General features: G+C 40.5%; 2 protein-coding genes across 2 annotated transcripts in view; both read right to left on the bottom strand.

The window, feature by feature from the left end:
- The window catches only part of LOC138021948 (short transient receptor potential channel 5-like), a 30,982-nt gene extending 6,868 nt beyond the window's left edge, over positions 1-24,114 (bottom strand). The window contains exons 1-9 of the mRNA XM_068868974.1: positions 23,612-24,114; positions 19,925-19,987; positions 18,208-18,264; positions 13,845-13,969; positions 13,064-13,276; positions 2,254-2,485; positions 1,448-1,661; positions 738-1,109; positions 279-305 (exon numbers count right to left, since the gene is read on the bottom strand). Coding sequence (XP_068725075.1) covers positions 279-305; positions 738-1,109; positions 1,448-1,661; positions 2,254-2,485; positions 13,064-13,276; positions 13,845-13,969; positions 18,208-18,264; positions 19,925-19,987; positions 23,612-23,711 — 1,403 coding nt within the window. The 5' untranslated portion in view covers positions 23,712-24,114. The remainder of the gene's footprint in view (positions 1-278; positions 306-737; positions 1,110-1,447; positions 1,662-2,253; positions 2,486-13,063; positions 13,277-13,844; positions 13,970-18,207; positions 18,265-19,924; positions 19,988-23,611) is intronic.
- Positions 8,884-11,418, bottom strand: LOC138021949 (craniofacial development protein 2-like). Its single transcript, XM_068868975.1, has one exon. The coding sequence runs from the start codon at positions 11,016-11,018 to the stop codon at positions 10,182-10,184; it is 837 nt and encodes a 278-aa protein (XP_068725076.1). The 5' UTR covers positions 11,019-11,418; the 3' UTR covers positions 8,884-10,181.
- Positions 24,115-25,000: the final 886 nt, after the last annotated feature.

Below are 25,000 nucleotides of genomic sequence, written 5' to 3'. Positions count from 1 at the left end.
TTTAAATATGTATGTTCCTAGATCGAATCTCACTAAGACCGATGGTTCGGTGGTCCAGGATTTGTGAATCGGTAGTTAAGAGTTCAAAGCACCACCCTTTGTAAAAAGCCATTTTAATGATACCTTCGATAGTTGTTGCTCTTGTTATCTCTGCTTTTAGCAACTTAAATCTACCATTTAATTAGAATTGTTGCTTTGAGACATTTAACTAAGTGCCTGGATATAAAATAGTTTTGATACGTTGAGGGCACTTTCATTATGATGCACGAAAAACTTACCATGTGTATGTCCCGCTTTGACAAAAGCTGAAATGAAGATGAATCTATGAGGTGTAAGTAAAGTCGTTTTCTTTTCCATTTAACAACCGAGAATGATATATAAACAAGGATTTTTGCGCGCCTGCATGCATGACTGGCTTAGAGGAGTTTTCAAATGACTGTCGTCGCCAGTTCTTCGGCGATCGATTGCGATTGCTATGCTTTAGTGATTAGCTAAAAAATATCGCGCCGGCTTTTCAACCAATGTGAAAAAACCAAAACCAATCGCAGCTTGTCCGCGCGATTTTTCCCGCGCTTTGAGCAAGTTATATGTAATTGCTGGGAATTCCGATCAGTTCATCGCGCTGTTTGCTCCCTTTGTGATTGCATTGGCCAAGCGAATACCTTTGGTATTGGTTTTTCGACAGTTATTTGAAAATCGCTCTATTTGAACCCTCATATTACGGCTGCTGAGCTTACCCTTTGCCTCTCTTTGTGTTACTTTGTCGTTCACCAGGTGGCAGCGTTACATAAGACATTTCTGCCGTGTACACCATTGTAATTGCCACAGAAAATGCCACTATTACAAACCCAAACTGAACCAAGATGATAAACAGATCCACGCACATTCGGAACAAGGCTAGTTGGAGCGGACCAACGGTTTTATTGGCTTCCAAGATGCTGGAGAATCTCAGAACGAGAAGAAGTGTATTGATACCGTAGACGTAGTACGTAATCTCCAGCAGTCGATTGTGATAAGGATCACCACCGCGAATGACTGATACGACACGCAGGATAAAAATAACGGCATGAAGAGAAAGGGTGATAACATCAACATAATTCCACATATTTCTGTGGAAAAAAAAATTGAGACAAAATTATTGAACATTCACGTAGTTTCGCATATTTATGTATGATGACTGTGGCAGCCGGACCACTTTTAGATTTTGGCCGGAGTCGTTCCCTATGACAATTAGACAGGCGTTTATGATTTTCGTCGAAGTCCAGCCCTGATTACCTCTTTTACATGAACCAAATCCCATCAAGTGGCTTATTCTGAAGGAAATCATCCAGCATTTAAGAGTTTCCTAAAAGAGGCAGTTTGTTTTTCTGTGATCAGTGATTGTAATTAAGCCAGCATGCTAGGTTAAACTAGAGTCAAACTAAAAGTTGAGTAACAAATTGATTACCGTAAATAGACTCTGGACTGAGACGTGAGGTATTGCTGTAACTCGGACATCAGAAAGCCAATGTAAAAAACCAAGATCAGGTATTCTTCAACTCTTGGTTCAACCGATGAGTCCAACACACACATTCTGATATGCAAGATGATGAAAACAAACTGGCAGATTTTGTCTTTTATAAAGATAACAAAGGGCGTTGTTAAGTAATCATGATACATATCTGAAAGAGACAAACGATAGAATTAGCACCAGTTGGTAGACTCGTTTCATACGATGATCCTCGACCGGCTTTTACTAGGCCTTCTGAAATTAAAAGGAAAACCCGTCTTAAAATCAGGGTTCGGTCTCCGTGTGCTATCCTCCACAAGACTCAGTCGGAACATTAATGGTTGCATAGGCGCTAACTATCAGCCTCCAACAGTATAGAAGAAAAACTTAAGTTCTATCGGGATTAGAATAAGCTATGTCGAGCTGATTGACAATTTTGCCGAATGACTTGGAAACAAAAGCAAACCCATATCCTGACCCTTTGTAGAACATTTCATCCTTAACCCAGGACCGGGTTGGATAGAATGGCCGCGTGGAAATCGAAACGAGTGAAATAAAATAGCGACGAGGAAAATCCGAAAAAAGGAAAGGAGATGTCCAATTTTTCATCAATGAAACTGGGAAGAGTAAACTTCATTTTTCATTTTAAATGTTCAATGTTGTATGTAGACTACAGCACGGCTGGATAAGGACTTGTGGCTTCACCGAACTCGCGCCCACTGTGAGCTTTTTACATTAGTCTTTGGCGGCATCAATATACAAACCTCTTAGTTTCTTTTTCTTTTCTTTCCACTCCACTTTGCTCTCCTTTTGTGACAACTGATCTTTGTAAAACGTGTAAGCGATGAATGGCGATAACACAGGCGTCAGAGCTGTGTCAAGTATGACAAATATATAAAAAAGAAAGCGCAATCCTTTTCGTAGAACAAGTCGGGGATGTAAGCCATATTTCCACCTCCTTTTCATCAATCTGAATGTCAATGGATGCGACACAAACTATGACAGAATGTGAAAATAAAATGCCATCAGAAGGAAATTCAAATCCGAGTAGCCGCTTGTTGCTATGGACAAAAGTCAGAAAAGCAAGCCAAGACAAGAGAAATTGCAAAAGACAGCGCAAAGAACAAAATTTAAGTTCAGGTTATTCATACTGCTGTTGTTTAGTGGGCGTACTCCTCACGTACTCCTCAATGCCAGGGTTACTGTAAAATTTCACATGTGAAATTTTGAAGTAGCTATGGCAAAATGTTCTTCAATGAAAGGCCCTATGTCCAGCCGGCTGGCTCCCAGAGTCTGTTTTCTTCCCTTCCCCGCTCCAGGAGAAGGGAAGAGGAGAGACCCTAGGAACGAGGTTATTTCAGGTCTTGTGAGAGTAATTTGTCAGCCACCATTAAAAACTAAGCAAATGGTACACCCGTTAAATTAGGGAATAATTGTAATAACTTCCCTCGCCTACAGCTACAGGCTTGTAAAACTATGAGAATTAAAAGAAAATGGTTTGAACCAAGGAGTTACATAGTGGCTTATTTCCGGTCATGAGCGTGACCATGTGCGTAATTACACCCAAGGGATTGAAACGTCATGAAAAGAAAAGCGTTTAATCCGGTTGTCTCCAAATTTGGTGTGTTAATTGTGAGTGTAATCGGCCTCTTATGAGCCGAGCTGGTCGGGTTTGTCGGTATCAGTTTAAGCCCGGTATTACATGAGGTGAGCCAGCCCGGCTTGGGTTAAATTTAAAATATGTGGTGTGAATGAAGATAACAACAACAAGAAGAAGTGGAGAGACGCTTGTCTCGCTAAATTGTTATTAAAATTCACCATTCTTCAATTTAAGGAAGCCTTAAGGTTTGCTATCTTAAACATCTTTTATTTTAGCATAAAAAACGACTATTCCGCGGGCCATTTTGCTCTTAAGTGGAGTAAAGTGCTTAGAAGTCGCTGGAACGGCTAACCGGGCTGTCCAGTTGAACGCAATTGCATGGAAAAATCTCTCGGCTGTTTCCATTTAATTGCAAAGTTGATTTTTGGTGTTTTTCTCAGAGGTGCCGGGATCTCGGCTAAAGCCTGGTTTCCATATGATCTGCAACAGTCTGCAATCGGTCTGCGACACGGTCGTAAATGGTCGGGGAAGTTGAATCTAGTTCTACTTTCCCGACTATTACGACCGTGTCGCAGACCGTTGCAGAACTTAGGGAAACTATTGTAGGCTTAAACAAGCCAGCCCGGCTCATGTAATCGGTCCCTAAAGGCGCTGTTACACTGTAAAATGTTTCGAGCAACTTGTCTACTTTCGGCCCTTGCTAGTCTTTGTTTGTTTGTCTTTGTTCGTTACCAAGCCACTAACAAAGACTCGTAACCAAGCGGAAATTCAACGGTCGCCGTGTGGTGTTGATTGTTAAAAAGGCTCTTTTTCATCGTTTTATCGATTCGTTTAGGATACTAACAGCCGCCTGTGGTTGCTTGCTTTGCCCTTGAATTCTACGACGAAATTTTAACCATGGGAACATTTTAGCCAGGAATATGTGACTGAATTTGGTGGGCTCGTGAGAATTAAGGGGCGTTTGGAAAACCCAGAAATTATCATCGACCTTTACTGTTCTCATTCCGGTTCCGGCTCCGGCTCGTGTTCCAGATTTCCAAGTTTTCCATGCGCCCGAATTAAGTGTTCAGCCTTGGTATTTTACTATAACCGTTGACAACCGATGAACTGATAATGGCTCAATTCGCGTCGAATCTAGAAAAAAAAAACCACACAGGAAGGAAGCGACCCATAATGGCAAGAGGGTTAGGCTTTTCAATAGACAATCTTTTCGTAAAATTATCTTCTTAGGTCCTTTACCGGGATTCCCATACAAATCATTATATTTTTGTTGGCTTTCCCTCACACTGAGCTTGGGGCGACTGTAGTTTTCTGCCTACCTTAAGACTGAAGCTTAATTAATTATGCGAAACACAATCGGCTTTGTTGTCGTCATAGAGAAAATACATATAATTAAGAAAACTATAAAAAAAAAAATGGCGGTTTCTTTTCGCTAGCCAAAAACTCTAAAGAAAAAAATCTTCTTTTTCATTTCTTTTTGTACCATAACATGTAATTTTGAATTTTTCTCCATTTTTCCTCAAATATTTTGAAATATTTTTGCCAATTTTTGTGGTTACGGTTATTTTTCTGAAAAGGTCTTGGCTTTTTTTATTAAAAAGCCTATTTTATAACCTTTCAAATGAGTTATTGTAAGCCATATGGCTATATATATAAGTCCAGAAAAATTAATTAGTTTCATCAGGCTGAAATGAATTCTGGCGTTTTTTGTTGGATAGAACAAGGCTAAGATGGTATTTGAGTAGTTATATGCTACTTAGCGCATAATCCGGCTGCCCTTTACAACGTTACATTTTTGATGCTTTTAAAATTTCCCCCTAAATCAGCTATTTGGTCATTTTTCAGTCCATTCGTCGTTTGCAAAATCGCCAGATATGGCCAAGTTTGCAACTTTTAAGGGGCTGATAATTTTGTTTCATTGGGTGTTTTTTAAGCCAGATATTTTTGCATAAAACAAGTCTATAATTGTTTTAGAGTCAATAATTTCAAAATGGGTTTTGACTAAGCTTGATTTCCTGCACTTTTAACAGCCAATATTTTGACCATTGCTATGACCTTTCCAAAATGTCCAAAAATGGGTTTGAAATTTTGGAATTTTTTTTGTCCTTTATTGTGTTTTTTCAAGCTGGATTTTTGCATCATATATAATTTGGATCGGTGTTTTTTTGCTATCTTGCCGTACTTTACTCTGTCTTTTGAAAAATGCCGAAAAATGGCGATTTGTACTACCTTTGAATATCCTCCCATTTCGAACGATTCTGGCTCTATGAAATTCACTCCCAAAGTCGGTCATTTTTGGTCATTTTCCCTCAATAACTTCTTCACAAAATATCCTAGAACAACTAGTTTTGCCTGTTTTGAAACTCTCTCCATTTCTGGAATATTAGAAATGCTATTTAGTTCATAGCCTGACTTCTATTTCCAACTGTCTTGGTCCTCTTATCGTATTCCTGAAACTTTCACGTCTCATCTCTATAAAAATTAAAATTGGTCGAAACGTCGGTTTTTTGTTTAATTTATTCGCCACAATTCATGGAGTGGAAGGGGAGAGCAACTTTCGTCCCAATAGCCCTTTTCACGGTTAGTTTTTTTCATTTGCATTACAATATAATCTAGCATGTATGTGAGGCAATTTCAGACTATTTTGTAGTTTTAACCAGAAATTGCCTCGCATCCACGTTAGATTACATTGTAATGCAAATAAGAAAAACTAACCGAGAAAAGGGCTATTGACACCTAACCCCTATATCCATAGATAAGACCACAAAACAGGGAACTCCATGCCCTACTCTTCTCGAATAGTGTGTGGATTCTTTAAACTCACGACCTCTCGCGTGACAGCCCGGTGCTCAACCAACTGAGCCACCGGTGTGCTCTTAAAGGATATTAACCTCGGAAGAGGTTTTTTAAAGGGTATTTTAATTTCTTAGTCCTCTTGTTTAATAATTATTTTTCTAGGTTTTTGGGAACCCGCAATATGTTGCGGATTGTTCACTCGGGATCGTTTTTTGCCGTGGGTCTACCACAAAAAGGCGTATATCACATAGATGAGAATTGGAAATGATAAATAAACAGATGAATGGAAATAAATAAGCTAGCCAAGGACGACGCGAGATAAATGCACTCGCGTAAATGCCATCTATTTTGTGTCAGTATACCTCACCACTTACCGCAAGGAATATAACATGACTTGAGTGATGGCTCTGAGTGTTTCTGTAATAGCGCACGCGCAATTTTCATATATGCCGTACCAAAACACACTTGACTGTACCACATGGAGGAAGTAACTAGAACGGTGTGTTCTATATATATGAAAATTGCTACTAGCTATGAATCGAGTTGAGTGGATGAAAGAGATCTGTCACATGTATGGCCCAGGAGCCGACTTGTCTCTTCCTCAGTGCCTGTCAGTGAGGACTGGTATTTTAGGCCAATGGGCCAGATAAGTTTTCTTTTTTATGGACAAATTATCAGTTGCGTCATTTTGAAGAATGGACCAGGATATGGAGAAAATAAACTATGATAGCCATCACTAGTGACTCAGTACTCCAAAAACCTTTTCCTGTACATGTACATCAGAAAAAACTTTCACGTGAACATACAGCCTGTGACATGCAGTTACCTTCGAGCTGGAAGTTGCACATTAAGGAAAAAATTTAATCAATGTTTCACTTGTGACATGCAATGATTTTATCTTTATAGTGACGTTTGTTTTACATTGTGAATAAGTGGAAGTGACCTTTCTGAGTGTATATTTTCATATGAACCACCGAAAAAGCGTATTTGTTTAGACACAAGAGCTAGAAGTAATTGCATTTATCCACAGCACCGCTGAGTCTGGAGAGCTTAAAGCTCTACATGATATACCATCCAAAAAATCTTCTCTTATCGCAGCTGAGATTAGAAAATATAAACCTATTTTAGATCTTGTTTAGACATCAATGGACGACTGAGGTTCCAAACATTCGATACCACTAAAAATGCAATAGCATTTCACCGTGATGAAGGCTCTTGAAAGGATTTGCAGAGCTTAAGAGACTTTCAATCCTGAATCCTTATTGAACCAGGAGAGAAGATCAAGTTGAGGACGTCCAACAAAGAGCGGCACCAATTGTGAGCGTATCTGTACTTTTTTACGGCAAGGAAAGTAAACATGTGAAAGGCGAACAAACGCGAGAAAATTGATTCAATGTTGCGATCTACGTAGTGATGAAACGACCAGAAAAGTAGCGATAGCAAACCACGACACCAATATTCTCTCCATAGTATATCGAGAGCCTCTTATAACCGAAGCCTGCTATCATAAACCCTGCATGTTTAGGAAATTATACTCGTGCAAGACATGAAAGTGTCACTCTTGCTGGCTCACCGGAGGACAAGGAGTACAATGTCATTGAAAAGGAGGCTTCTCAGAAACTGTTTGACTTCATCATATCTGGACTGAATATTTCAAACAATCCTCGCCATGTGAGGTTTACAGAAATAACCTGACAGCTGATTATGCTCATGCAATGGGTAGGCGCGGAAAAAAGCAAGGAATCTACCAAAACCCACCTCTGAGGAAATGCTTGAGGCAGAATTAGCCCATTGTTACAATTTAAAGAGCTGGAAAGAGCTGTTTGCTTGTTGCCCCTGAAAACATATCGCGAATCCAGCTGGCTAAGGAGGTTGCACAACTTTTGGAACATCAAGAAGTGATCAGTATCTCTTCAAGGACAGATTCCATTCATAAAGTTGCTTTAAACCTCAGCAAAGAGTACATCTGAAATACAGGTACATGGTAAATGACCAACGATACTGTGTCTTCTGTGCCAGGAAAGGACACATTGCCTCCAACCAGCTACCGCCATGAATTGACAATTTCAGCAGGCCTTGCGACCAAGCTAACTATCAGACAATGATATGGCACCGCCTTCAGAGCTGCCCACATATATCCTCTCCGGTTGTCCATCGGTGGAGTCTTGAGAAATACAGGCTGACAGTTTACCGATTGAGGAGAGAGCCAGCTCCCAGAGCTGAAGTAGATATTATCCCGCCAGTGCAAATGGTTTTCAGTGCACGAACATGTGTAAACTGTACGACTGTGACAACCGACGTAAGGACCCAACAGAGGCCATTGTCGAGACTGACGACGACGATGATGATTACACCAGTGAAGAAGAAACTAGTTACCAGCACGACTGGCATAAAGCAGAAAAGATATCCAAGTTGACAAAATTACCGCTATCTCGCCTTCTTAAACTAGTAAAAAAAAAAATTTGCGTAATGGCTTACCCACAAATAGTTATTTGTTTACAAAGCCAGAAGTCTTTTATTTCACCTATCAAATGTTAAATGGGTAGAGATATATCGTCTTCAAAACAACACTCACTCACTCTTCCTCATCGTGCCCATGAGGACTCTTGAGGCCAGCCATCCATCCCGGTCTGACGCCGATGCATCAGCAGCTCCCCATGTATGCCATCAAAGCTTGTTCCTTTCCTTCTCCACGGTTCTTCTCCACGTCTCTCTCGGTCAACCTCGCCTCCTCATACCCTCAGGTTCCCACGTCAATGCAGTCTTCGAGATGTTGTCAGGACTTTTCCTCAATGCATGCTGTTACCATCACCATCTTCTTACTCGTATGAAGATTGACACCGGCTTACTCCCTGTGGTTTTTCGTACAGCTCTTCATTGCTCAGATGGTTGGGCCAGAATCTCCTCAGCAGAAATAGTTATTAGAGCAATAAAAACATCCAGTTTGTTGAGATCAGCTGCTGTCACCCTCCACATTTCAACTCCATATAACAGCACGGACAGGAAATTCGAGTTCAGGACGCGCAACTTGGTCTTCTGGCTGAATCTGCCTGACCTCCAGATGTTCTGAATTCTGGTGAATGCATTTCTCGCTAGTGCGAGTCGCCCTTTGATGTCTGCTTCTGCGCCGCCAAGTTTGTCAAGTACTGAATCTAGGTACACGAAGGATTCCACATGTTCCACCTCCTCTCCTATCCTGATGTAGTCCGTGCATCTGTGACTCATCCTAAGCGTCTTTGTTTTGCGCGGGTTGATCTTAAGCCCAAAAATGCCGGCAATGGCTGCTAGCCTATCGGTCTTCTCTTGGAGATCAGCAAATCTGCTTGAGATTAGAGTAACATCATCAACATAGTCCAGGTCTTCTAGAACGGATGTGAATATCCATCTCAAGCCGCGTCTCCTATCATTTGTGTGCCGCATGACTCAGTCCATGATCAAGACAAAGATGAAGCCAGATAACACACACCCTTGCCGCACGCCACTCTTCCCTTCGAACCAGCTAGAATACCTTCCGCCTTCCTTGACGCATCTTGAGCTCTGATTGTATGCTCAGAGGTTCCCCTTCCAGATCGAAATCCTTCCTGCTCTTGCCTAATCATCTCGTCCACACCACTCTTCACTCTGTCAATGAAGACCCTGCATAAGATTTTGCTTGGTACGCAGAGTAGGGATATACCGCGATAGTTATCTCACTGAGCGAGGTCTCCCTTCTTCGGCACTTTCACTTCTTCCAGTTCTCTTGTACACATTTTTATTTCCAGATAGTAATAAAAAGTAAGTGGAGTTGTTTCACCGCATCCTTCTCGGGGCACTTGAGCAACTCAGCATTGGTGCCATCAAACCCTGGACTCTTGCCATTCTTTGGACGGTGGATCACTTTCTTAATTTCAGCAAAAGAGATGTCACCAATGTCGATGCTTGTGATGACCCCAGGTGCTTGATTTTTCAGTGGCAGGGGTATGTCAGGTCATTGTACGTACAGGACTTCCTCAAAGTGTTCCCTCCACCTCTCTAAGACTTCGTGTTCATTTACAAGTCGCTTGCGCTCTTTATCTTTGATGATAGTCATATTCCTTCCTTGTGCAGCTATCTTTCTAGTGAGCTGGTACAGGTCACCCCTGCAGTTGTTTCTGGCTGCTGCCTCAGCTTCCTCTGCTTAGTCTTTCAGCCATATCCACTTGTCTGCAGCAGCGGCTCTCTCCTTCATGCGGGCAGACCGTGTACATCCTATATTCTCCTTTAACCTTCGTCTCTCTTAAATCTTCCTATAGGTCTTCCCACTGATCCAGTCATTCTTCACTCTCCTCTTCCCTCCAGGACCTCTTTGGCACTCTCGTTGTAGACCTCCTTGAACCGTTCCCACCTCTCTTCGATATGATCTGCGTCATCTGCCCCCAACACATGGAATCGGTTGCTCACTTCCAGCCGAAATACCTCTTTGACACAGGGATCTCGAAACTTCTTAATGTCAAAGATGGTCTTCTCCCTCCTCTTCCTCTTTGTGCTCCATAGCTTCAGCCCATGTGAGTTGGCATCAGCCCCTCTCATTTCTCGGGTGTCCATCAGCAAACCTCTGTATTTACCATTGATGATGATATGGTCATTTTGATTCCGATCTTTGGCATTCGGGGAGGTCCACGTAATCTTATGAATGTCTCTATGCTTGAATAGGTTGCCTCCAACCACCAAGTCGTTGTTGCCACAGAACGTCGCTAGTCTCTCTCCGTTCTCGTTCATTCTTCCAAGTCCATGTTGTCCCATCACCTTCTTCCATCCTTTATTGTGCTCACCGATTTTGGCATTCAGGCCCCTTATCACAATTAGCACATCATGTCTGGGTGTTGTTTCAACCTCCTGCTGCAGTTGGTCATAAAATTCTTCCTTGGATTCGTCATTTGCGTCATTAGTGGGCGCGTACATTTGGATGACAGTGAGTTTTGCATAGCGTGAGTTGAAGTGTGCACCCATGATTCTCTCGTTGACAAGGTTGCGCTTCAGCAGCGTTTTTCTTACTACCTTCTTCAGAATAAGTCCCACTTCTCTATGATGCTCTTCTTCTCTTCCTGAGTACAAGATACTCTGACCTGTTGCTGTTCTCAGTTCTCTAAAGCCAGTCCATCGTATTTCATTCATACCAAGTATGTCAAAGTTGCAGTTCCTGAATTCCCTGGTGACGGTGACAGTAGAAGTCCTTCCTATCTGGTAAAGTGTTCGCACTTTCCAACACCCAAGTCTCAGGGTAGCTTTGGGTGTCAGGAGGGAAGCCTCAGGCGACTTAATCAAGTTGCAGGGGTCCTTGCAGCTTTACTTTGCCCCACAACTGTCATAATAGCAGTATTTTAGCTTAGAAAGCTATCATTGGGTAGCTCACACGTCGCCCGACGACAATCCTGGATGAGTTCGTCAATCGTCTTTTCGGTTTCCGTAATCAAGTATTTGTATGGGGTGCGGGGATTAGCTGTACGCCTAACCCCCCAACTAGAGGGCCACTGACTACTATCTAGTCTGGTCCTTACCCTTTCACCTGCCCGCCATTGTTAGACATGCTGGGTGTGTGTGTGTGTGTGTGTGTGTGTGTGTGGGGGGGGGGGGGGGGAAGGGGATGGTAGACCCCGACGGTAACTCTCAGGGTCATTGAGGCAGGCAAGCTCCTCCACCGCGGCAAGGCGGTGGTCCAAGGAGAGTCTTCTCAAAACAGCCTTTGGCATTTATTGATCTTATTTAAACCAGAACCTGTTCCATTTTTTCAGCATAAAACATTCAATGTTGCAATAGTGAGTAACGTGAAGTGATACTCTATGACCTTATTGACGTCATTTCATCACGTGATGAACACAAGAAAGCTATGCCATTGGCAGGGCTATCAAACAAAAAACGAAGTAGAGGAAGCAAAGTTTCCAAAGAGGTATGGTAGCCTTTTTCCTTAAGAGTGGTACGAAATTCGACATTTTGGGGTCCTGGCCCATGGTCTCTCTGAACTTTATCTCACAAAAGCGATCACTGCCCGCATCCAGAGGCACGGCTGTCTTGATATCTGTTTGCGCAGGCGCAGTTTCCCTAGAACGACGTTCTCACCGTATTCCTGGGAAAAAATATCCGCGTAGGGTCAACTAAATTCCAGACGCTAATAAAGCAACATGAGCTCTTCTTTAATTAACGATTATCGTTAATTCGTAATTTTCTTTGAATTTGCTATTATCGTTAATTAGGACACTGTGTCCAAGGACTTGTGGTAGCAGAGAAAGTAAGGAAATAAGAAATCATAACCGTGAATTGGATTTGAACTCGGAGTTTTCTACTCTATAGCAACCGCTTCTTTCCGCTTCAACACTGAAGATCAAGACACTACACTCTCAAAAAAACATTTATTTAAGTCTCCCATAGAATATCGCTCCTGAAGAGTAATTAGGCCTAAGCAGCTCTCCTCCCCACACGCTCCTCCCCCTGGTGGGGAGGAGTTTAGCCTTCCCCACCCTTGGAAGGAGCATTGCGTGATGACGCAAAGAACGGCTGCATAGGGGACTATATCAATCTTCACTGTTTATTATGAATGACATGTTGCAATAGATGAAAATCCAGATAAAGTCCGCAATTTCATCAAATAAATTAAGTACTGTTGGTGCCAAACTATTTTAAAGACAAAACTCTATTGTTATTGGTCTGACGTGAGATACTAATGAAGGGCTAAATTAGTTTCAAGTTTCTAAACTGATATCCGCCTGTGGGCCATCCTCGGAGACACTGAGATCCAGAGGCAAAAAAAATAACAGGCAAAACAGGCACTGGCACAAGTTAACAAGGAAGGCCGAGTGGACGTCCTTGCAAAATATTATTTACCTTTACAAGTAGCCCATTAATGAGCTCCTGCCTGTATGCACACATATATCGATATTCATACCTTTTCACGGTGAGGAAACACGAAATTTTTTTATCAAACGAGTTGATAAGGGTCAAATTTTCTATTGCAAATAGACAAAAAAGCTGACATTTCGAGCGATAGCCCTGAGAGCTAATAGAGGAATTGTGGGTTGTTTGTGATTATAGGTATAAGGGAGAGGGGGAGCCATGTCGAACGCAAATTTGACCGCTCGAAATGCCAGCTTCGTGTAAATTTGGCCCTTACTGATATTTTTGATATCATCTTTTACTGATATTCATTGCCGAGTAAGATATCTCACCTTCTTTCGTGAGTTGCGAATAGCTGATGCTGTGATGTCATCAAGTAGAGCTCCATAGTTGTCGATACTTTCGTGATCAATCGAGGATTCTTCCTTTGTTTTGATTTGCTGCATCAGTGTAACTGAAAAGTCTTCAACTTGTTGAGCCAGTTCGTTAAGAAAAGCTTCACTTTCATCGCGTATCAGAGCAAGTTGTTTCAGCTTCGTGGAAACCTTTTATTTTAATTTCAAGTAGGAATTTAAGGCCGTTTTAAACGTCTCATTTCACCTGTGCCGAATCTAATGCAAATGAGCGAAAACAGTAGATATTTCTCATTTGCATTAGATTCGGCACGTTTGAAATGCGACGTCTAAAACGGGCCTAAGAATAAGCATGTGCCTGTTATGTTATGAACCCTTCTCATCCATCCTATGTGTGTACTATTTGGGTTTTATGTTAATCAATTCATTGCTCTTTTTAGCTTGAGGGATCACAATGACGTGATTTACAAATTGTCAGCCAATCAATTCCCGGGTAAATGAATCAAAAGCAATCATGATTTGATCGCACCGCTTTAACGCACTAATCAGCTACTGAACGCATTTATTTTGTACGGGATTGACTCTTTTATTTGTCTGCGTCTGCTACTGGAAGGCTATCTTTTGGGCATTGCTGTGCTAAATTTAAACTGCTCTGTGATGGCAGCTTAAATATAATGCAAGTCATTTACATTTCTTTTCAGTGTGAACTTCTGTTAGTTTTGTCGATCTTTGGGTAGGGTACGTTTAAAAGAGCACTCACCTCAAAAGCTGTCGTGATAGGATTTCTACAATCACAAAGATTGTTGGCTGTGATAGCGTCTTCAATTTGATCAACCGATAATTCATTGATGTTGGCATTTAGAATGTTTCGGATTTTCTCTTCCGCTACAAAACATGAGAAACCAAAAAAAAAACAACTTTTCGTTTGTGCAGTGCATTGCGACAAATGCACGTTATCCCTTCCTAGACTAAACCGCAGTAAGAAATGTATTAGAATAACAATAAAAGAATATTAATTATAAAGGGAAACTGACAACCCGAAATAAGTATAATTACTTAAAAAATGCAACAACATGGTTGCTAGTTACTGAGTTGCCATCCAGTCGAAATCTCCTTGGAATTTCTCTGTTTTCTCCCACTGTCGGAAATCGGAAAATTTGCGCAATAGCGTCTTTCCTGTCACTCCCCTGTTAAGTATTGTCTTTGTGCCTAAAGGCTTCTGCGCGTATCTTTGGTAGGTTTCAGGGGAAAGTCGAAATTCCTAGATTTTATCCGGTAGACACAGTAGAATATTTAATTAACCTGCGATGGCGTCGAAGTCGATGCAACGCGAATGGCGTTTTAGTGGATCTTTAAACAAAATATACCCCTATGGAGCTCAGGAATGGAACAACAATTCGATAAACAAGACAAGCGGTGAAAAATAAATATATGGAATCTTTAGTTGTATTTCTAATATTTTACTACTAGGGATGTTATGTACAACACCGAAACCAAATGCCAAATTCTCTGGTACCTTTTTCTGCCTGTAACCCCAAAACTTTTTTTTTGCGTAATTAAATCTTTGTATTGAATTGGGATAAATGTCGCATAAAGTCTTGAATTCGGTTAAAACCGCAATTTTTTATGATTTTTTAAGATCGGAAAAATAGCACTTTTCTAAAACACAACGAGCCACAGAGTCATTGAAAACGGTCTGGGTATAGCGTAATTTGTGACGTTATTACAGGTCATTGATCGCTTTCCCTGAAAATACCAGATAAATGCGTCGTTTTCGGGTTGTAAAAACAAATCAAGTAAGACAGAAGGTATATTGCTCCATCATATACCTTTTGAAGGGGCTGATGAACCCCAGAAACGAAAACGAAGAAAGAAGTGGTTCAACTTTGTAAAATCCAAGCGTGCTCATTGGGAACCCACGAAGTACTCGGCAGTGTGCTCAAAACATTTCTGAGACGACGATAAATACGAAGTGATGTTCTCTGGATTGACAAACGTCAATTATCGAAGAAGACTACTATGCCGTAATGTGTTTATTTCATAGGTTCTGAGGTTTTTTTCGTTGTAGTGTTTGATAGACAAATTTATGCACTAGTCATTTGTTTCCCCCACCCCCCGACCCCCGGGGATAGTGGGGACATATGGGGAAATTACTAGGGCAATTACGCGAGATTACGCCACAATTACGCCTCTAGGGGTAGGGAAATTACAAGATTTTCGTTCCTCTGCCCTACCCCTCTGGGGACATACGGGGGAAATATCGGGGAATTCTTACCTAGGAGGACTGGGACTAAAAAGAAACGAACAGCAAGGGTAATGAGTATTTTCACGCTTGCAAAAAAACAAAAGAACAGCAATCATGTCTAAACTCTTTCTTTATTGGTCGCTTATTCCTGTCTTGTTTCTATCCAGTTCTTTTTTTTTTTTTTTTTTGTTTCGTTCCTTATATAGTTCATGTGGCACACACAAATGGCAAGAACTGTATATTGTGGTAATCTCCCTAACATTTCCTTGATGACTCAGAATCTTTTAGGAACAGAGGGGTGGGGGAATTACGTGTGTTTGTTCGCTCTAGTCCCCAGTGGAAATACACGTACTTTACAACCATTCAAATGTAATTTCCCTACCCATCCCCGGGGGTCAAGGGGTGGGGGAAACAAATGACTAGTGCATTATTACGCGCAAATGGAGTGGGGTGATGAAAGCAATAATCAATGGTTTAAAATCGCCCAACCGACAATTTAATTAATAAAATTTACAACACTTACTGTGTTTCAGATATTCCAAAGTAGTCCAAAGTGAAAAGTGTTTTTAGTTCGTCCCTTGTCAAAGCTACCGGTGCTTTGGGTTTATTTCCCTTTCCTTGCTTCGTTAGTTGTTTTTGTTTGGACTAAAGAACCTCTCTAGTTTTATCAAATACCAGGTAGTTTGTTACGCTTGCGGAATAGCCCTCTTTCTTCAGCTGTCGTTTTAAGCTAGCCACTAAACTTCGAAGGAAAGTCGGCTCGTATTCATTGCAGTCTTCAGTGCGGACGGAGATGATTTTTGGTTGATATATTCAGTATTCATTCAGCTCAACCGCTGGAATAACTTCCATTTTTCTGTCTTCGACCTTCGTTTTCAAAAGTCGTTCAAGCAATCGCACATCTCTTTCAGTTTTTTGAGCGGCATTTCTGTTTTCTTGTTCTAAAATAAATTCCTCAACTGAGCAAACAGAAGCAAACCTTTCCTCGGCCATTTTTCAAAGCGCGCAGTTTTTGTGCAACGGCTGTCGGATGACGTTCCATTCGATACGTTCATTCCTCACTAGTGAAATTTCGTCGTTCGCGTTGCTGATTGCACGAACAATATTTCTTCACAGTGAAATTTTGTCCTTCGTGTTCCTGATTGGCTACATTTAGAATCAGTGCAAATTTTGTTCACTATGATTTTCGTGGATAAATCTCAGTACCTATGAAATAAATGATTCATTTCATATTTCATTTCGTTCATTGATTATATAATTCTGCAGTCTGAAATGGGTGCTTAATTGAGGAGACTTTTGCCTTTTGTGAGCTCGCTCACGCCAAGACCGGTTACTGTCCGCTTTGAAACGAGGTAAAGTTTATCGATCGGGACCCTCGTTGATTCAACCGCAAGGTTAAGGAAGCAATTTACCCTAGTAATACCAACAGGGATAGTGGAATCGATATTAAGTGTACATGCCCAGGGGGTTTTGGTCGACTGACGGTAGCGAAGATTTTTTAGTTGTAATTGCAAAGTCAGCCTGATTGTTAAGCAACCTCAATGGGAAATGCTGGCTTCAGACAGATCAAATTATACTGCAGGCAATGACTTACAACAATCTGTAGGCGACATCAGCGGTAGAACCTTGTCAATTATACCCAATAACCAAAATTATCGTGAGCCATATGGGAAGCAAAATACTTGCACGGTTTGACATTTGTCGGCAATTATCAAATTGACCATATCTATTCGTGAACATATCTAATTTAGAGGCAAACTAGCTCAGTTGGCTCTCACCTCCCCTTGACACATTTAATGAGCTCCCTGTCGTAATTTTGGATATATGCTTGCGTTTCTACGTAATTATGCGAAGTGTATTTTATCCTTCTTTGGTAATTACTTCATGTTGCTGAGATTGTTCAAACAAAGTAACTGTAGGTTGACATTTCTTGTCACAGAGAATTAAAACAGCATCATTTGCATTTCCATACGACTTTTTGAATGCTTAAGTGTGACGCCACGCTTCCATGGTAACGGGCTTTCTGGTTCTAAACAAACCATTCAGTGGAACGCGTCTCTTTTCGATTTCAGACACGCTCGAGAGAATTTCTCGATATATTGGATCTTTTTTACCCCTTAACTTTTGTTATGCGTCACAACCAACTTTGAGCTTCGTGGAATCAACCAAACCATTATCCAAGGCGTCCTAAACTACGATTATGTTTCTTCCCAACTTTTTCATCAGAATTAGTCTTTTAATTATACGAAGCTTTCAATCAACAAGTTCAAAGCCTCAATTCAGAAATATCAATCGGTATCATTTTGCGCCAAATAAAACTTCCAATCAGTCAGTATTACCAGACAAATAGATTCATGTCGGTTGCAACAATCTCAGCAGACAAAGGTGACAATGGTGTAATATGCAAATGATCGCAGCCAACAAAAGGAGCTAATGAGACATCTTTTGGTTGCTTCCACTAACATGGCGACAATGAGGTAACTTGAAAACCAAAGTACAATAATAGTACGATACATACTTAGTTGATAGCTCACCATAGGGGCTTTTCAGGGCCAATGAAACGACAGAACAGAACAACAACAACAACAACTGTTAAGAATCCCAACTGGAGGAAAACCAGTAGGCTATTTACAAGTGCAGCTACGAAGTTGAGCCAGGGACTACCTGGAACAAATTCAACGAGTGGTTAGAACGGGTCTTCAACCCACCACTGCATCATACTGCATCCAGTAATCACCAATATAAAGAACAGTAATGCATTACTTCTCGTGTGGGTTTTTTTTTTTCAGAGGAGATGGTGTTCCTAAAAAATGGTAAGAACCGTAAGGAAATAATATAATATAAATTATTTCCGACATATTGAAGTCATTTCAGTTACCTTCAGTAATCCCATCAGGATCAGGTGCATCTGTTATGTCTATTGGTATGCCACGAGCTATTTGGTCAAACAAATAAATAAACAGCAATTGAAAATCAAAGTAACTCCAATGATCTTTTGGTTGATTTTCATTACTGACATAAGCATAAGCACATAAGTGAACCACTGATCAGTGCAGAAACAGGAAAAGAGAGAAACAGGAAAAAATCATTTCCCTTATTGCGTAACGTAAGTTTCACGACATCCTGCCTTTCCTAGTTGTCCATATTCATTAAGAAACCCGAGAACATCCCCCGTACGAAAATGTTAGGCCTGACGGGAGCCTTAATTAGGTCTGAATTTTATGGGCTAACGGTAGCCTCACAGGACACTAACTCTCAGCGTTAAAATTAAGCATGACATGAGCCTTACCTAAGCATCGCGCGGGCGTTGAAGAAGTTGGTTTTCAGCCTCTTGTAATGTTTTTGTTAGGCTTGTGTTACGTTGTTTGTAGCCGTATAAATTTGGCAAAGCAGAAAAATTTGAAATATGTTTAGCTTCATGATAGACTCGTGTTAGTTTCGTTTTTTAGTTCAATTGAGATCTGCTTAATGTACAATCTGTCACTCGCGATTCTCCTGATGCTCCTTACTAGCCTCAGCGTTAAATGCCTGTCATCACGTTTGGATTGCTTCATGTAAATATTCACGCTGAAGCAAAAAGTCTTCTCTTTCTTTGCATGCTCCCCTCGGGGACAGGGTCTGGGCTTCCTTGTCCTGTATCGCGAGACCCAGACTAGATTTCTAAATACATCCCAACGATTATATTGGCATTGCCGCTTGATTACAATATATGGCTGCTGTGGAAATGGTGCACAAATTGGCACTTGAAATGGCTCATACACCTGCAAATCTGAGTTGGGCAGCTATTCTTTAAGCACTGCACTAAAAAAGGACTTAATTGGGCCACTCTTGGTTTCCACGAACTCATAAATATGTTGATAAGTTTTGATTCAGGGGGACCGCTTTTCGCTTGATAAACATACGCATGAGAACTTGAAATCTCAGCAATCTAAACAAAGTTTGCCCTGCGAGGACTTATCGAATTGCGAGAAAATCCAATGTCGTAGCCAATAGCGGTAAAAATGGTAAAATTATGGATAGAAATATTGGTCTTATTGTTGTCTTTGCGATCGCTAAGTAAAGTGCTAATACTTTGCTAAGGGATATAAAATTGCCAAGGTCGGCTTAAACTTCTTAAATTTAGACCTTAGAATTTGAGATGCGCATAAGGGCTTTCGTACTGAGACAACTTTTTGGAAGCCATGACTACTCACCCCCAAAGTAAGCATGTTTGGTCAATTGTTAGCTTTAGAGACTTATTGCTCAAACCCAAAAATATTTTGGGTGCCATGAAATGCAAACAAAATAACAATTGCCGTGAAAAAGGCCAATATAAGGAACACTCATCGTATTTTTCCGTTTTCACGGCTGTTTCTCCCGCAAAGGGTTGTCCCCGCTATGACTGCAGAAGAGGCGGTAATGGAAACCTTTATCTAACAGCTAATTAAAAGCAAAGTATATTAATCGAAAGTTGGTAGAGGGTTAAAGGCTGATGGTTAAATTGTATTGGCTGTTAGATTCTTACTGTGAGCCATGTCGTCACAGTGGAAAAAAAGGAGGAAAACAGGAAGCTTTAGCTTTCCTTTCACAATCATGCAAAAACCGCTGACTCTTACCGGAATCTCGTGGAAAATGGTTTCGCCAAAATCTTCTGAAGCTAATTGCAGCTTCCTCAGTACCTAACAGTAACAATTAAACATATCATGTTAGTCTAACGTAGCGTAGTTTTTTTTTTGTTTGTTTTTTTTAATAAATATTTATTTATTTAAATACAAAATGAAGTTACAAAGGACATGCAGGTACAAAAAAAAAAAACCTAGATAAGAATAAAAAGCACAAATAAGTAAAAAACCTAAAGCGGAGCAATACAAAGCTGGTACTAGTACAGGCCAAGCTACAATATTTACCATCTATCGGCGCTGATTTAAGCCTTAAGAGGGTCTTATTTCAGGTTAGAAAAGAAAGCGTCAATCACGTCCTATGGGAATAGGGTCATACAGATAGCCGGTTGAATTACAGAAGTTTTTTTAAAGCTCAATATACACTGCAAGAGGTTCCCATTTTTGCCTATCACCACCTTCTCAAAGTGGGGTAAAGTTTCGTTTGTTTTAGCAAGCCAGATGTGATATCGTGCTAGCAGTAAACAGTAGTATAATTTGGAGGGCATATTTCGAGGTGTCAGGCTTTAGTCCGAGAGCAGTAGTATTCAGTAGCGTGAAATTGTTCTGTATAATATTCATATTTTGTAGCCATTCCATTACGCTTTTCCAAATTTTAGAAGTTTTTTGACATGTCCAGAAAAGATGTAGAAAGATGTCTGAGAAAACCTTAAGGATATGTAAATTAAAATTGTTGTTGAAAAGAATGCTGACTCCCGCCTTATTGCTTGAACAGCAACCAAAAAGCGTTTTATAGCCCCATTCACAAGCCCATAGATCTGCGGTGTTTTCAGAACAATGGACCTCCTGCAGCATGAATATTGAGAATTTTTTTGATCTCAGCCAATTAAACACCTCTCTTCTTTTAGTGTTGTTCCCTATTCCCCTGACGTTAAGTGAAGCTATTTTCAAATCCATTGTTTTACGCTGAATTTAGAGAAATTAAATTGGCTGTTGCAAAAGCAAAAAATTATATGCAAATCGGCTACAACGTAGTGTAGTTGATATTGCCTGTGGAAGGCATTTAGCTTTGAAAGTTGCGAAGTTGTCATCCAAAATAAGCGTGGTATCGTCTGCATATTGGCTAATTTTAATTTCGTTATTGTCAACAGAGATGCCTTTTATGTTTACGTTATTTCTAACTGCCTTGGCTAACACTTCAGCGCAAAGAATAAATAGATATGGCGACAAGGGACAGCCTTGCCTAACGCCTCGTAGAGTCTGGAAAAAGTTGGTTGACCACCCGTTATTTAGAACGCAACTTTCCGTTTCGCAATAGAGAACTTTTACCCAATTAATGATCGATGGGCCAAACTCGAAGAAGCGTAAGGAGTTGACAATAGACGACCATTCGAGCGAGTCAAAAGCTTTTTCGAAGTCTATAAAGAGCAGTAAACCAGGGATGTTTTCCTTTGCGGCATATTGGATGATACAGTCTATGAGCCGGATATTTTCTCCAATAAATCTGTTCTTCATGAACTCTGTCTGATCGTTGTTAATGATGCTGGGAAGTACAGATTTGATTCGATTTGCAAGAGCTTTTGCAGCGATCTTATAGTCCGTATTTAAAAGAGTTATGGGGCGCCAGTTTTTTATGTAATACAGTTCCACGTCCTTTTTCGGAATAAGCTTAATGACACCCCGTCTTTGTGTAATGGAGAGGCAGCCAGATTCAAAGGCATAGTTGAGAGCCGAAACTAACAAAGAGGAAATATCTTTCCAAAAAATTTTATAAAATTCGGCTGGTAAGCCATCTGTTCCAGGCGTTTTGTTTGAATCCATGTTCTTTACAGCTTCTGCGCATTCTTTTTCGAATAAAAAGCCTTCGCAAAAATTTTGTTCTTCGTGACTTAAGACAGTTTCGTTCGCTTGTTGAAAGAAGTCCGAAGCGAGGTCTTTGTTGACTTTGGAAGTGTAAAGGTCTTTGTAGAAGGATTCACATTCAGATAGGATTGCTTTGTCGGAAGTGACGAAATCTGTCTCGTTAATTTTCAGTTGACTAATTGTCCCTTGTTTGAAATGTCTCTTTTCAAGATTAAGAAAGTACTTGGTGTTTCTTTCCCCTTCGTTATACCACTGGGACTTTGATCTGAGAACTGCACCTTTGGTCCGATGTTCGATTATTTTTTCGAGATCACGTTTTAATAAATTAATTCTCTCTATAATACTCTGATTTTGGGGTTCATTATAGTTTGCCATGTCAAGTTGTTTTTGTAGTATGGTCATTGTATTTTCCAGCTCGTTTTTTCTCTTTTTTGTTGCTGATTTTTGGTAAGCAGCGAAAGAGATTGACTTCTCTCGTACTTTAAGTTTTACCATCTCCCAGAGTAAGGCGGGATTTACCGAGACATCATTTTCATATTCAGTTACGGTTTCTTGAATTGTAGTTCTTATTTCTTCGAGGTATCTAGCGTCAGACAGAAATGAAGTGTTCAACTTCCAAAACCCTTTTCCCCTCGGATTTGAATGTAAGGATAAGCTAAGGGTAATCATGGAATGATCAGTTTTAAACCCTGGGATAATATCTGCCTGAGTGATATTACAAATAGATGATTGGCTTACAAGAAAAAAATCAAGTCTGCAGTAGATGTCGGGTTGCCGTTGGCGCCAAGTATATCTCGTGGCCTCCGGGTTGAGAATTCTGCATGCATCAGACAATTCGAGGCTCTCGGAGAGATCCTGTACTACTTTCAAAGCATTCTTGTGTGTTTTTCGCGAGACCTCCTTTTTTGTCCTTATTAAGGTCAAGCACTAAATTAAAATCGCCTCCAATTATAATTTCTTCGCAGTGGAAGCTGGATAAGTGATCAAAGAAGGCATGAAAGAAGTTTGGATCGTCTTCGTTGGGGGCGTATATGTTAGCCAAAGTTAAAGGTTTGCTGTTTGCTTCGATGTCACAAATTATGATGCGGCCATTTGGGTCTGAAAAAACCTTAAGGATATGTAAATTAAAATTGTTGTTGAAAATAAATGCTGACTCCCGCCTTATTGCTTGAACAGCAACCAAAAACCGTTTTTTAGCCCCATTCACAAGCCCATAGATCTGCGGTGTTTTCAGAACAATGGACCTCCTGCAGCATGTATATTGAGAATTGTTTTGATCTCAGCCAATTAAACACCTCTCTTCTTTTAGTGTTGTTCCCTATTCCCCTGACGTTAAGTGAAGCTATTTTCAAATCCATTGTTTTACGCTGAATTTAGAGAAATTAAATTGGCTGTTGCAAAAGCAAAAAATTATATGCAAATCGGCTACAACGTAGCGTAGTTGATATTGCCTGTGGAAGGCATTTAGCTTTGAAAGTTGCGAAGTTGTCATCAATACGTAAACACTGAGAAAAGAAATTAAGAATTCAAATTACCCGAGTCACTGCCAATGTGCTCATGAAGTTTTCATAGGTAAGAACTGAAGTGATTGTCTTGTCATTTCACGTGGTATAGGTTCGGAGATCGAAAATAGGAAACATATGCATGAAACCTCTTGGGTGAACAGAACGTCGATCTCTGCTGAGCACATGTCCTTGTTAAGTGGCAACCTAATTAACCTTTGCTGTTACCTCCACTCGCGTTAGTTAGCTTCGAGGATCCACTACCATGTTTTTTCTTATATTGATTTAACTTAACAGATAAGATCGGCTAAGCGCTTACCTTCCTGGAGCCGCCTTGTCCCTCTGGTGATCATCTTGAAGACACGGGTTGAACGTCTGGCATTTCCCTCATCTTCTCTTGGATTTTCTGGATCATTCATTTTATCGCTAATTTAAGGGAACTTTTCTTACTCTTCTGCACCCGTCTGGAGTCGTCAGCAACTCTGGAATGTTGACCTTTTAAGAAAGTTTCCCCGGCGGTACAATTTTTAGCGGAATATGTGTGACGCGAAGATATGAGAGCAACTCATACACAAATCACTCCGAATTTGCTACTGTACCAACTACTGACTTTCGTTCTGGCAACACCGCATAAACGCTCGCCAAGTGTCTATATTTCATGCTCAGCAGAAGTTCCAGCCATGCATGTAATACCGGAAACAACCTATTTGAAAAGGAAGAACGAGTATCATTTGTTGTCTGTGATTAACTTCTGGTGTGACGTACTAAGCATACGAACAAAGAACAAAGAACAAACACAATCTCACCGATATTTAATTGTCTTTCCCGGATTTCTTGGAACATTGAAAGGCATCCATTCATGCAATTGTTGCACGGCGTTTTCCCTTTGTGTATCATTGAAAACAATACTTTTAATCATAGGTTGCTCACAGAAGTGAAACAAGACTGATGAAGTATCAGTTGCTATAATACTGACCTTATGGCTTCCCTTTTGTTCTGCTGCAATGCGGAAAACATTTCCGCCATTTAAAGCCACTACAAAGAGGAATTATGAAGTGGAAACAACATGTACAGTCCTTCCTTCGGGTGTGGAATAAACGTTTGCTTAGTGCAAATGCAGGGCATGCATGACATGCGGGGAAACGTCCTTTTTTTTTGAAGATTATTTAAAGAAGAATTGAGTGACTTTTACTCAAGAGCGTGTTTTGTTATCTTTGAGCTGAATTTATTACCAAAGCTTAAAAGTAAAAGACCTCAAAACGAGACAGGACATCAGGGGTGGATTTGGGGGGAGGCGTAGTCCCCCCCTTTTTTTCCCAGTACTTGAAGAGCTTCTGTAACCTGGAATTTTCATTAAATAATTTTTCGTATTACCCCCTTGATCGTCTTGATCGTATTGCGTCGGAAGAGAAAATTTGTGATATGGATGCCAGTCTTGTTGCAGAAATTCTTAAGACGTAGGTAATGAAAATTTGCAGTGCTTCTGAATAGGGCAATTTTTATGCAATATGATTGATTGAATGCAATAAACTTTGAAACTTTTAGATCAGGACCCAATCATGTTCTTTCAAACTTTCACCTCTTGTGTATTTTGGTTGGAGTAAATGGCACATGTCTTTTTACAGTACTGGACACAATTTTCTTGAGTGAGGCTGGAAGTAGGAAATTCAATAATTATTAGAAATAAAATAGAAGAAAAGTGCCTTGT

This window comes from Montipora capricornis, chromosome 10 (assembly GCF_036669925.1).
Source record: "Montipora capricornis isolate CH-2021 chromosome 10, ASM3666992v2, whole genome shotgun sequence".
Classification (NCBI taxonomy): domain Eukaryota; kingdom Metazoa; phylum Cnidaria; class Anthozoa; order Scleractinia; family Acroporidae; genus Montipora; species Montipora capricornis.
This window is presented reverse-complemented; position numbering and strand designations above follow the sequence as displayed.